The following is a 13,301-nucleotide window of genomic DNA, read 5'->3' as shown; positions in this document are numbered from 1 at the left end:
ATACATACACGTGTATATGTATATAAATCGCTGCGATCGCGCGCACTGGCTATATATTTTAGTCCCGCGTATTAATAGCCTTCGAGAAATAATTTATGATCGCTTTTTACGCGCGTTGACAGCGGATTTTTTTTCTGCTTTCGCTGTACGGGACGTAGTGAATACATTAAAATAATCTATATCAATATTTATGAAACGATCGCGCCGCGCGGTGCATGTACGCCACGGGCTCTCCGTATAGGTGACCTCTTATAATTTTTTTTTCACTTCAAACGCGACACGTTTGAGCACGCATTCGTATGGGGGATGGTCATTTACCGGCCAATACATTCGTTCGCGTATTATTTTTTGTTCGGTTCATCAGCCTGGCCACGGAGCGAAAAATACTATATATTCACCTGAAAAAAGTCAAACAATCAAAGGCTGTATTTGTCCACTGCAGCAAAGCGATCTCTGCTGCACTATATACTGAAAAACAGACGACACAAAGCACTGTCAACTTATACTCTCTCTCTCTCTCTCTTTTCTGCGCTAAAGGGCTTTCTTCGCGATCATTACGGTGCTAGCGCGGTATATATTACAGTAGTTACGTATATGGTATATAAAACGGAGTAAACCGACAAAAAACACGACGAATATAAAGAGCTAGCTGGGATGCGGTGTATTATACAGTTTCAGACTCCGGTCCGAAATGGGGAAAATGTCACGTACTTGTGTTTTCGCGCGTATATTATATACTGCACCGACGCCCGGGAGGAATTTCGGGGCGGGCCACTGCTACGCGTTATACACACGGAATAATATTCTTATTATAATAATATACACCTGGTTTTAGCGTACAATAGGCGCAAAACATGCGGAAAATATAGTCGCGAACAACGAGACGATAACGGCGCGTTAGGTAGGCGCGCGCGTATTAAAGAGCAAATGAATATAGGCTTGAGCCCCATTATATAAAACTCGCTACTTATGCTACGCGTTATAAGAGTACGCTCGGGGTAATTTTTTTCGCGTAACAGCTCCCCACCCCGCTCGCTCGCGCGCGTTTACGTTCTCGAGAAATTTAAAAAATTTTTTACCCGCGTTATAGTAACGTAAATGGCACGCAACTGCTAACATTCTCCCTCGCTCCAGCTCGCGTCGTAATAAATACTACAGGAAGCTAGGCTGCTGCATACCTTTGCACTCGATGCGATGGGCGAATTTCGAATTTTTATAACAACAAACAAAAATATACACGAGAACGAATTTTTGTCGCAGCGTCTGCGGGATCCAGCACTTTCAGCGGGCCGGCCATCGCCACCTGAATCTCTTCCAGAGCACCTACTACGTGGTGGTGACCTTCTCCACGGTGGGCTACGGCGACTTCGTACCGGACATCTGGCCGTCGCAGCTCTACATGGTCATAATGATATGCGTCGCGCTTATAGTTTTGCCCACGCAGGTGAGTACACACACACATCCAAGTTGCTGCTATGTATATAGCCTATATTATAGACTGCAACCCGACGCTTCTTCTTCTTCTTCTTCTCGCGCCGCTAAATATTTATAATGTCCTCCTCCATTAAATAGACATCTTATATACGAAGTAAACTTTCAACCTTTCGCGACGCGCGTATAAAATATCCCCTGGATGTAAGCCAAATGACGGGCCTTTTATTCGCCTCCCACCCCCCATATACTAACGCAGCGTGACTCGGGGCAGATAGAAAAGAGAAAGACGTGTAGGGAACTTTACTGCTCATCATTCTCCTCTATTTTACTATAGTAGACTCTCTCTCTCTCTCTCGAGCTCATAAAAATCGAAGGCGCGTATATAACTCGATCCTTCTCTGCAGCACACACATACACAAACGTATATAAGCATATGTGTGTGTGAGTGTGTGTGTGTGTGGGTGGTTGGAGAAGCGAGTTATACTACTTGAGAGCAGCCACTACTACTACGTATATAGCATAGAACGTATATAATACGTGAAAGCCTCGTGTCAATTTCAATTATCAACTTCTTGTACGCCGCGCGCCGCGTTATCGCTAATAGCCGCCCGCGCCAGTCCGCGCGAGAGGATCCTTTTATATATTATTATTATTATTATTATTATTATTATATACGCGTTCGTTTCAGCACGTGACACTTAAATTAGTTCTAGAATTTAATATTTATTACTTATCCCGCCCGTGCTCGATCGGGCGAGGGAGCGAAAAATCCAATAAACGAAAAAAAAGCTACATATAGTCAGAGTAGCAACGCATATTATAGAGTCAAAGTATATAGGCACAGAGCACATGCTCACGAGTATAAATTCAATTCCTCTCTCTCTCGATATAATTAAGCGGATTTCGCTTTGGACTGGCATAAGCTGATGCTGCTGCTGCTGTTGCTGCTGTTGTATGTGCGGGGGACGAGCACACTTGTTGCAGGCAGCAGCAGCGTATATACGGATGTATAATGCGAGGCGAACGGACAGTCTGTCAGGGCTCTTGTACGTACAGGCTGCGTTTCGAACCGATCTTCCAGCTGTCAACATACGCCGAGTCGTGAATTCCACACGTCCCTCCTCTTTTTTGATTTCGCAACGTCGATTTAAATCATCCCCTTTTTTTTAATGACTCGCGCGCAACGGTGATTTTTTTTTTATTATTCATTCTCACCCCGCATCGATATCGCGCGCGTATTTCGCCGTCTAATAATCTCGAATGAACTAGCATATGGCAGACTGGTGCGGGGGATGGGTGAAATATATACACGTGCACATAATATTATTCAAATGATATGCATTCGCGTCTGCTGCCATACAGTTCGAGCAACTGGCGTTCACGTGGATGGAGAGGCAGAAGCTCGGCGGCTCGTACTCGTCGCATCGGGCGCAGAGCGAGAAGCACGTCGTGGTCTGTAGCACGACCCTCCAGGCCGACACCATTATGGATTTCCTTAACGAATTCTACGCGCATCCGCTGCTTCAGGTAAGACGTCGCGATCGTGACATAAAATGTACAAGTAAGAGAGATTTCTATCTCCAGACTCGCGAATATAAAAAAAAATAAATATAATTCCGTGCGACTTTTGACACACAGGATTACTACGTGGTGCTGCTCTCGCCCATGGAGCTGGACACGACGATGCGCATGATACTGCAGGTGCCGATCTGGGCGCAGCGCGTCATCTACATCCAGGGCTCGTGTCTGAAGGACGGCGACCTGGCCCGGGCGCGCATGAACGAGGCCGAGGCCTGCTTCGTCCTGGCGGCCCGCAACTACGCCGACAAGACTGCCGCGGACGAGCACACCATACTCAGGTACAGTAGTAATTGAAAAAATCTACACAGCTGCAGGAGCTCTTCGTCGTAATTATTAAAATACACACACGCGTGTGCGATAAAATGCAGATCCTGGGCGGTGAAAGATTTCGCGCCGAACGTGCCGCAGTACGTGCAAATATTCCGGCCGGAGAACAAGCTGCACGTGAAGTTCGCCGAGCACGTCGTGTGCGAGGACGAGTTCAAATACGCCCTGCTGGCCAACAACTGCACGTGCCCGGGCGCCTCGACCCTCGTCACGCTACTGCTGCACACGTCGAGAGGACAGTAAGAGCAGCAAAAAAGAGAAAAATTATACATCAATTTGCTCTTTCTTTCTTTCGCCGCTGCTGCAAACACCCCCTTTTATTATTGACGCAGGGAAGGCCAACAGTCGCAGGAGGAGTGGCACAGGCTGTACGGCAAGTGCTCGGGCAACGAGATCTACCACATCATTCTCGGGGACTCGCGCTTCTTCGGCGAGTACGAGGGCAAGTCCTTCACCTACGCGTCGTTTCACAGCCACAGGAAGTACGGCGTGGCCCTGGTCGCCGTCAGGCCCGCCGAGCTCCCGGAATTCTACGAGGACACGATTTTACTCAATCCAGGTATAATAATAATAATAATCGCCGTCGCATGGAATCCCTATACTGACTCGTGCAAAAAAGGTCCCAGACACATCATGAAGAAGACGGACACGTGCTACTACATGAGCATAACCAAGGAGGAGAACTCGGCCTTCGTGGTGGCCAACATCGGCGGCACCGGCGATCCCCAGCAGGTCGTCGTCGAGACCAAACTCGACGCCTCCTCGACGACGACGCCCGGACAAGCTGCCGGCGGCGGTGGACAGACGGCGGGGATGAGCAGCTGCACGACGCCGGGCACGACGACCACGGTGACCACGACCACCTCCTGCGTGGGTCTGCAGCAGCCCGCCAACGGTACAACAACAACCGCAACGAGTTATAGCTGCTTAACGGCTCGGGGTCCCCGCGGGGTCGATGAAATGCTGAGCGTGATCACGAGCCCCGACGACATGTTGTATTGTACCGTGACCGACGACGATCACGATCACGATCGGCAGTTGGTCGTCGAGCCTCGGACGACGAGCGAGTCCTGCCGGCAGGATTCGTCGTATTACTGCCTGTATAATAGCGATTTGCGGCAGGCGGCCACGGACGGCTCGCTACCCCTACCTCAGGTTATACTGCAGGTCCCCCCTAGCACAGCCACCACCACCACCACCACCGCGCCCACACCACTCCAACGACACAACCTACTGCTCGCTAACGATGTACACCGTGAGTGTTGTTCTGCCCGAAAATTGTGTCTTGTCTATAATCTACCTTTACTTATCCCCTTCTTGAGACGCATGACCACATTTTATCTTTCTCCTTTTTTATTGCTCAATTAGTTTTTATGCAAACATAGTTCTTATAGACTAATTAATTTTGGTAATTATGCAATATCACCTTTTAAATGCCTCTCAATCTCCCCTACGTTCACGATAATAAATGTTTCGCTCCACGCGATATTTACTTTATTTTTTGCACTCTCATGATTTCTCCGTTGGAGCGGAACAAACATGACGTTCGTAGCTTATTATTATATTCGTAGTCATCGATCTCTCATTTTTGAAACTCTCCCTTCACTCACCCTTACACACACACGCAGCTTATTTCCTGTTCTTTCTTTTTTGAAACTTTGAATTTCCTCTCTCTCTCTCTCTCTCTCTCTCTCTCTCTCTCTTGTGTGTAATATATACCGTTACACGGTAAACGATCAGTCGTACGTGGAACACGGAATATCCTCCTCCTGCTTCTCTCTCTCTCTCTCTCTCTCTCTCTCTCTCTCGAGTGCTATATCAATCAACGTGATAACTTTGATGCATCGTGTATACACATAATACCCACGGCTACACGTCCTTGACAATAATACCCCCCTCCCCTCTTCCGTCCAAGCGATGGGCATGTGTCAATTCCACGTATACACACACATGTATATAGTACCAGTGCATGTCCATACCTAATGTATAATACCGCATATATTCCTTGCCGAAATCAATAAATCATCCGTCAAGCAGTAGCAGCATTCGGTATAATGCCTTTACAACAGAGACATCGCAGCGGTATACGAGCGCGCCCAATTTGCTTGGACGAAACATAGCAAATCCATTTCTGGTCCTCCTGCTATATATATATCCATCGGATTGCGTTCCTCCACCCGTGTGATCTCGCTCGCGAGTTTCACGCTTTCGTGGGTTTCGCGCTTTACGTACACACGATCATCGCGTTGCCAATACACTCATGCCTTCGCCCAAAATCGACGCTCGCCTACATACAGTAGCAGCTCCCTCGAGACTCCGGACGTCGAAAATCTATCCGCTGCTCGGAGAAAGTGCTTCGACGACGACAGCAGATTTTAGTGTGAATTTGCGTCAGCGTATATACCTACACACGCGCGCGACGCTGCATAATATAAACGTTGGCGATGCACTCGCTTTGATGAAGTCGCGCCTGTGTAGTGCGGCGCGCGCCATTCGTTACGCACTAAGCACGTAAGCCCATTTGTCGCACGATAGCTCGCGCGGCACATAGTAGAGAGTAGCACCTGTATACCACTACCACTCTCGCTCTCTCATTGCTACTTTGTACTCGCTAACGCATACGTTCGCTTGGATATTATTGTTAGATAATATATGCAACAGAAGGTATTCATTTGGTACAAGGCGCATCATCGCCATCGTCGTCGTGGTGTTTCAGGTTGCTTGGTCGGGCCGAGATGGTCGTTAAACCGCGAGCGCGCGAATATACGAAAAATCGATGTTCCAGTATGTGTGTAATACGTGCATCGTCTACACATACTACTTTTTTTTCTTTTTTTATTCCAGAGACTTCAGATCATATGATTAACGTAGATGGATATTATACACGCGCGCGCGACCGCGGGTCGAATATAATTAGTTGATTGAAGTAGTCTCTTGCCTTGCTACGTGTCTGTGTGTGTGTGTGTGTGTGTGTGTGTGTGTGTGTACATTGCTGCTGCTTTTATTCGCATTTGCGCCGTGTAATACGCGGTGCGATGACGCCGATGATGATGCGCGACTCACGAGTGCGCCCGGCAATAAGCTCTCCTGAATTCAATTATTCCATTATGCGATTTAGATTATTTTTTTATTTATATATTATAATAATTCAATTCCGTTAGCAGTATTTAGAAATTCTAGGTGATTACGATGATAATAATTATTAATTAGCGCATTAAAGTAATGAGTTGACCAATCATCCGTCAGACCTGTACTTAACTATACTTTTTCTATATACAATTTTCTATTACAATTCGACCTAGCCTCATTCGTATATTATGATATATTTATTGCTCATTGAACTTTTTCTATATATATATACTTGAATTTATTGTTGCCTTTAAGAATGTTGTAGCGCATTTTTTGTAAATAATTTCTCCATAGCAAAGAGTTAATATTTTTCTTCAAAGATTTTACGCTTAGCGTAGAGCGTTTACGCATTTTTATATTAGAAAAAAATCTCTCTATTTAAACTCGACTCGAGATATTTATTTATATTATATATATCTACGATAGCAGAGTATCACTTTTCAAAGTAGAGTTTAAAATCTAAATAGATATACGTATTATATCCGTCGCATAAATACTTATATACAATATCATTGATGTTTACACTTTAGCAACTTATCTCGATCCCGGGGGATTAGGAGGCGGCGGCGACTCGAGTCGGCAGCAGGGCTTGAAAGACGGAAGTTTGTCACCGCAAACGTCAATGACCGGAAATCACCTCGACGTGCCACGCTCGCTCGAGCCAAATCCTAATCTGCTTAGTCCTGAAATTCTCACTCAAAGAAGAGGTAATCCACTTTATCTCATAATTGTACGCCAGTGAATATTTGAAACACAGTAGGAGGAAAGGAAGGGCGGACTTTTAGAGTAGGCTTTTAAGGAGCAACACGACGAACACACAGTGAAATAAAAAAGACGAGAGAAAGGAGGAAGTCGCTCTCTCGGTGCACTCGAATGGCCTTCTCCAGCTCCCTCGATCGATCTAGTTATATCCTCTATAAATACTTATTAGCTGAAACGGTGTGTTTCGCGAGGCGTTCGAGTGCATCGTGTACAGGGGGGAGGCCTGCTCCTTCTCTTGGCTCAATCGCAGAAAGCTCCACGACCGATACGACAAATCCTGAATAGGATCCTTCGAATTGAATTTGCCCTCAGGGAGCCGAAGACCGAGCATACTGCCGGTGCCAGACATGCTAACGAGCTCGACTTTGCACCTGCCCGGCCAAGAGTCGCTCGAGGATCACGAGGGCAACGAGTCCGAGGACGAGATGGACGACGATGTGCCTTGGCGATCGCCCAGCGAAAAAATAGCGTGAGTCTTCCTTTCTCTTTTTCTTACCTTTTCTCACTTCTTCTTTTTTTTTTGCTCTCGAGCGAGGCGATATCGGCCCGATTCGGAAGTCTTTGCGTCACGAGCCGTGTGCACATACACGTAACAACTGTTGCTTGGATATATAAATCCTATTTCGCTGTACATATATACCGATCCAAAAAATTGTAATACGGCAGGAGTTATTCGAGTACGCACTCTCTCTCGCGCGTGCATATTATCGAGCAGCATTTGCATATTATAGCCATGCAACTAGAGATCAGAGGATGGAAGGATTTACGCGCACTACTCGAAGCATCATCATCATCATCGCGTATTGCGCGCATTATTATTCAATTGCACGACGCGCGATAATAACCGGGGGTTACGCTGCTATACGCGGCCGCGCCGATCGCAAATTTCACGTGTGCTGCTGCTGCTGTATACGCGCTAAAGGGTCATAACCGCATGACCGAATACTACTCCTCAATAATTGTGATTTGTATTTACGCCCGAGTGGCTCCCATGCTGCGCCACTACCTAGTAGCAGTAGTAGTAGTAGTACTCATGCTGCTGCGTTGTGTATGTGTATGTGCCGTGCCACGAAGCTTGAGTGAAAACTCCTGTCGAGCTGTTCATTGACTCTCGCTCGGACGTTTTTATAAATAACGAAATTTCATTAGTATGTCGAGCACTATATATTATATTATTATAAATTTATTATATAATACCTACGTCGCACCACTGATCATTATATCTTATTTTATGTATTATTATATACATTTCATATATGAATCAATGTATATAAATATTTGCATCACTATTTATTGTTGTTGTGTCGATTGCGTATAAATATATTATAATCCAATATACACTCCGAGTAGCAGAGATTTAGACTTTTTTTGGTCTCTTATCTAGAAATACTTTTTGTCATTACTTTTATTACGATCTCTGCTTTTTTTCGTATACTACTTCTCTTATTGATATTATACAACGATTTTTACAATCTTTTGTGTACATCCTTTTTGTCAGTAGTTTATAGTATAAATTGTGTAACGTGATCAATATGAGCATCGCATCGGAGCTACGCAGAATTTATGCGATGTCATAGTGTCACGGCAGTAGCCACACAGAGCAGCCAATACGATAGTCGTAGCGGTTGTTTTTTTTTCATTCTCTCTCTCTCTCTCTCTCTCTCTCTCTGTCCCTTTTTTTGCGTACATAAAAATTTTTATTTACTACACGATAAATAGTATGAATTTTTTATACATTTTTTTCTCTCGAAATTATTGTACGAGAAATTTTATACAACTTTGAGAACGCGCTGAAACGCGTCACTTTCGTCGACTTAAACGCACGGTCGCTGTACACACCAAAATCATAAAAAAACGAAATGATTCTATTGATTATTCAGAAGGTTTAAACCTTACGTAACGTTTTAATGGAAAATGAAAATTTTTCAATCAAAAAACACTTTTGATGCCTGTACACTTTACCTGCTCGTTTGAGTCCATTAAAAAAAAACCAAATATATTCGTGAATGTTTTTTGATGTCTTCCTTAAAATCTGCATCGTCTTTGTGCACCCCTACGTCCTCTTGCCGCACGTCGCTCTCGCCTGTCGACTGTAATCGCACCCCTCTGCAGCTTCAAAGGGTGAGTCACATGCATTTTTCACTTTTTTCTATCTCTCTCTTTCTATTTGTTTTGGCTTTGAAAAAAAGTACAAAAACTGAATTAGAAATTCGTTGCATACACATTTTGCGTTATACGCTTTTTTAAAACTGCTTTTATATACGCGTGTGTGTGTGTGCGACACCATAGCACGTCGTTGGAAATATTGATATTTTAACGTGCATCCGATTGTTTATTACAGTGAATCTTTTATAGTTTGCTAAATAGCTTGCACCTTTTGGTCTGTATAAAAATTTAATCTTTACGACTCAAAACAGGCCCCCAACTTGATGACCTCCTTGTTTATTTCCGTCTCCGTTACAAATTGGAAAACTATTTTCTAATTTTTCTTTGTGTTTGCATTGACACGTGCAATTTTTTATTCAAAAAATTTGACATTAGATTAAAGTAACCAATACTAAATTATATTCAAGGTATTTTCACATAAAATTTTCTTTTTAATTTTTTTTACATTAATCGCACAAAAAAGTACATGCAGTCACGTACATTATTTTGCATGCAAAAATGATCAAAAAGATTTAATTCTTTACTCAAATTTAAACATTTTAATTGAAAACGCTCGAAAAAATCATCAAAGTTCGATCATAATTAAAGCCAACATCCGCCACTAGATGGCGAGAGCCTTAATATCTGTAAATCTGCAAGTGGTAAAGTAAAAATAAAATTGTATATGGTTGATTCTCCCGAAATCTGCTTTTTCGGGTATGGAAAACGAAAAAATGGGGAAAATTTTTTTGTCATATTGAACGGCGCGAACTAGTTTACCCTTTTTTAAACCATAAAATATGAATAATTATTGAATCTGGGGCTTTGAGATTTCGTTTTACGAAAACTATGTCCGATTTTATGCCTAAAATCGACTATTTTGGGTTACGGAGGTGACACACACGGAGGTGACAAATCGCTGCTTTGATCAACTATGTAAGAAAAATAAGAAACGCACAAAATTTTCCGCACAACCCGAAATTTGGTCATGAAAAACGAGTCTTTTGACGGGGCGAGCGGTTAAAAAGAATGATCATAGCTCGAGATATTCATGTATACGGAGGTGACCGTTTTTTTGATACACGTGAATTTTTCAATAGAATAATTATCGCAGCATCGATAAAATGTAAAATTTGAACCCGCAACCTACACCAATCGAAAGCTGGGCTATAATACTTGACATTTACGTATCTAGCGACATGAAAAATGAGTTAGCGACCCAAAGCAGGCGGTATGTTTGAAATTATTCAGAAGCATGATTAAAATCCGAGACATTTTTCAATTGCGTGGGAAATTTTTTTAAAACATTTTTCAAAGCCCTATAATAGACTTAAACTTTACTCTGGATGTATAGAAGCTGGTCTCATAGTTATTATAGGGTCAGGTGCTAATGAGAATGCATGATACATGCAAATGAGTTGATTTTGAGATGTAGACATGCCACGGAGGTGACATTTGGCATGTATATCTTCACGGCAAATTTAACTGACCCTAAAAAATTGAAATATTTATGTCCTATCATGAAGAATACAACAATATTGAATGAATGACCGAACCACTTTTGGCTCATCTTCACTAGTTTAAGAATATGGCATAAAGACATGCAAAAAGCAGATTTCAGGAGAATCAACCATATAAGTAAAATCAAAGATTACCTCAATAATGAATGGGTGCACATATTCAATAATAATACTTTGAAAAAGCTACGCGGACGTCTAGAAATCATCGGTATCCCTTTACACATTACAAATGTAGAAAATTAAAAGTAACTGCATGAAAATTAGTTTACGAATGACTAAAGTACTTTCCGGCCTATCCGAAGCATTCGGTATCGATCAAAAAGATTACGGACTCGCAAGCCAATACTTCCTCTCAGGTGCAGATGCCAAAAGTTCGCGCACTTCGTAACGAAGGAACACTGCAGCAGCCACGCTATAGTCTTAATAATTCATCATGATGTTGCCGAGCTCGTTCTGTATCTGCAGCAGACTCTTGCCCTTGGTCTCGGGCAGCAGCGTGACGGCGAACGGCAGCCCGATGGAGCCGAGCAGGCTGAAACTGGCGAAGGCCAGACACGAGCTGGCGCGCTGGTTCAGGGCCTCGTACGAGCGCTGCATGCAGAACGCGACGAGATAGACGAGCGACGTGCATATGCCGACTGCGGCGCTCTTGGCCTGGCTGGGGAAGATCTCGCCGGTGACTATGGGCAGGACCGGGGTCAAGCCCAGCGAGTAGATCGCGTAGTAGAGGCACATGACGGATATCGGCAGGATTTTGCTTTCCTTCGGCAGCTGTGTGCGAGCGACGAATATAAACGTGAAAAAGAATCGAGAAAAAAATCCAGTGCGATAATTACTGTGAGCTTACGGCATTGGTCAGGCATCTCTCCTCGCTGGCCAGATAGTAGACGGAGAGCACGAGGCAGCACAGGCCCGAGCCCACGATGCTGAAGGTGAGCAGCGGTTTGCGCCCGAAGCGCTGTATGGCCAGCAGGCACAGGACGATCGACAGCACGTCCACCAAGGAGGCGACGACTTTGCCCGCCTGGGGCTGCTCGAGGACCTGCTCGAGGAGCAGCAGGGCGTAACTGGACACGGCGACGACGCCGAGCATCTGACTTACGCAGAGCAGCGGGACGACGAGCAGCGCCAGCGGACTGCGCAGCTCCTCGCGCAGCGGGCAGAGCGACTCGAGCAGCAGACGGCCCGCGGGCTTCGCCAGGCTCGAGTTGAAGAACACGACCATGGACTGGTACTCGGGCTCGATCTCCAGGACGCTTCGGCGATTGCGCAGATTCTTAAGGGCGATCTTCGCCTCGAGCACCATGCCGGTCTGGAAGAGATAGAAGGGCGACTCGAGCATGAGGAAGCAGACGCTGGCGCAGAAGAGTAGCGGAGCGGCGACCATCAGGTCGAGGACGATGGCCACGTCGACGAGGTAGCCCAGCAGATTCATCAGGAAGACGCCGAGATAGCCGGACAGCATTATGGCACCGCCGACGAGGCCGCGATTCTCCGTGGAGGCGATCTCCGCGACGTAGAGCACCGCCGCCACGGCGTAGACGCCCACGCCCAGGCCCGCGACGAAGGCCGACGAGGCGATCCACTGACGACGTTAAAACATTGAGATACAAACGAGAAGAGGATGCGCAAGACTCACACGATTCTGTTGATATGGCCCGAGACGCAGAGGCCGATCCAGAAGGCGATCTGCAGGCAGCCGGACAGCATAAAGGCCGGCCTGCGCCCGTAGGCGTCCGTGACGAAGATCGAGGCTATGCTACCAAGCGAGGCGCCGGCGTTGATCGCCGACTCGACCCACGTCTCGTCGATGTAATCCAGCTGCGTGTGCTCGTCGCCGTAGAGATAAGCGAAGGCGGGCCCGGGCCAGCCGATCGCCAGACCGACGCACAGTGCCCCGAGATTCACTGCAACAATAATTGATAATGATTTGCAAGGGAAAAGCTCGAGCTCGTTTATACACTCACGCGATGCAACGGAGCCGAAAAAGTGCCGATTGAACGAGCTCGAGTCCATCGACGATTCGCTTCACGCATTATTATCGCATGCGCTTTCCTGCATGTCTGCATGCGCCTGCGTCGTCTGCTCGTTTGACTTTATTATCGTTGTGCACGTAACGTAAACCGATAAAAAAATGCGTGCACTGCTGTTGCCTGCGAGTTAATTATAAGTAAGTCATTTTCCTTCAGGGTGAGCTGTCGACGAAAATTGGAATAGCCGCCGCTGTACCGCCGCTAGTTGAAATAAAATCCATAAAATTTGTCGTTTCTTTTTTTATTTTTTTTCTTTTTTTTCGTTCTGTTGCCGTCATCGGCGTATACTTAACTACTATCGCGACGTACACACGTGCCACCGCCACGCAACTGTGAAATGTAAAACTCTGTCTGTGCTTGCCGATGTTGC

At 45.4% G+C, this 13,301-nt stretch overlaps 2 protein-coding genes across 14 annotated transcripts in view; one reads left to right on the top strand and one right to left on the bottom strand.

Moving 5' to 3' along the window:
* LOC106648599 (potassium channel subfamily T member 2) overlaps positions 1 to 13,301 on the top strand; it is a 115,544-nt gene that overhangs the window by 90,172 nt on the left and 12,071 nt on the right. For 8 of the 13 annotated variants that reach the window (XM_023459542.1, XM_023459546.1, XM_023459541.1 and 5 more), the window contains 9 exons: positions 1,261 to 1,444; positions 2,797 to 2,961; positions 3,073 to 3,293; positions 3,384 to 3,581; positions 3,675 to 3,901; positions 3,962 to 4,597; positions 7,002 to 7,178; positions 7,519 to 7,702; positions 9,346 to 9,354. In XM_023459542.1, coding sequence (XP_023315310.1) covers positions 1,261 to 1,444; positions 2,797 to 2,961; positions 3,073 to 3,293; positions 3,384 to 3,581; positions 3,675 to 3,901; positions 3,962 to 4,597; positions 7,002 to 7,178; positions 7,519 to 7,702; positions 9,346 to 9,354 — 2,001 coding nt within the window. The remainder of the gene's footprint in view (positions 1 to 1,260; positions 1,445 to 2,796; positions 2,962 to 3,072; positions 3,294 to 3,383; positions 3,582 to 3,674; positions 3,902 to 3,961; positions 4,598 to 7,001; positions 7,179 to 7,518; positions 7,703 to 9,345; positions 9,355 to 13,301) is intronic. The other 5 variants (XM_023459543.1, XM_023459540.1, XM_023459548.1 and 2 more) reach the window with 4 other exon arrangements.
* On the bottom strand, positions 10,989 to 13,296 carry LOC111693806 (solute carrier family 2, facilitated glucose transporter member 8-like). The gene is made up of 3 exons (XM_023459551.1): positions 12,540 to 13,296; positions 11,746 to 12,483; positions 10,989 to 11,669 (listed from the first exon to the last, which is right to left on the bottom strand). The coding sequence occupies exons 1-3, from the start codon at positions 12,912 to 12,914 to the stop codon at positions 11,319 to 11,321; spliced, it is 1,464 nt and encodes a 487-aa protein (XP_023315319.1). The 5' UTR covers positions 12,915 to 13,296; the 3' UTR covers positions 10,989 to 11,318.

The sequence above is a fragment of the Trichogramma pretiosum genome, unplaced genomic scaffold, assembly GCF_000599845.2.
Source record: "Trichogramma pretiosum strain Unisexual culture from Peru unplaced genomic scaffold, Tpre_2.0 scaffold7, whole genome shotgun sequence".
NCBI lineage: Eukaryota > Metazoa > Arthropoda > Insecta > Hymenoptera > Trichogrammatidae > Trichogramma > Trichogramma pretiosum.
The sequence above is the reverse complement of the archived record's forward strand: the minus strand, read 5'-3'. Positions and strand labels throughout refer to the sequence as shown.

Bases quoted from the DNA above. Each gene is read 5' to 3' on its own strand.
- LOC111693806 (XM_023459551.1), bottom strand. From the start codon at position 12,914: ATGGACTCGAGCTCGTTCAATCGGCACTTTTTCGGCTCCGTTGCATCG. The intron at 12,484-12,539 runs GTGTGAGTCTTG...TAACGTCGTCAG, and splicing joins CGGGCCATATCAACAGAATC to TGGATCGCCTCGTCGGCCTT. The intron at 11,670-11,745 runs GTAAGCTCACAG...GCTCGCACACAG, and splicing joins AGAGATGCCTGACCAATGCC to CTGCCGAAGGAAAGCAAAAT.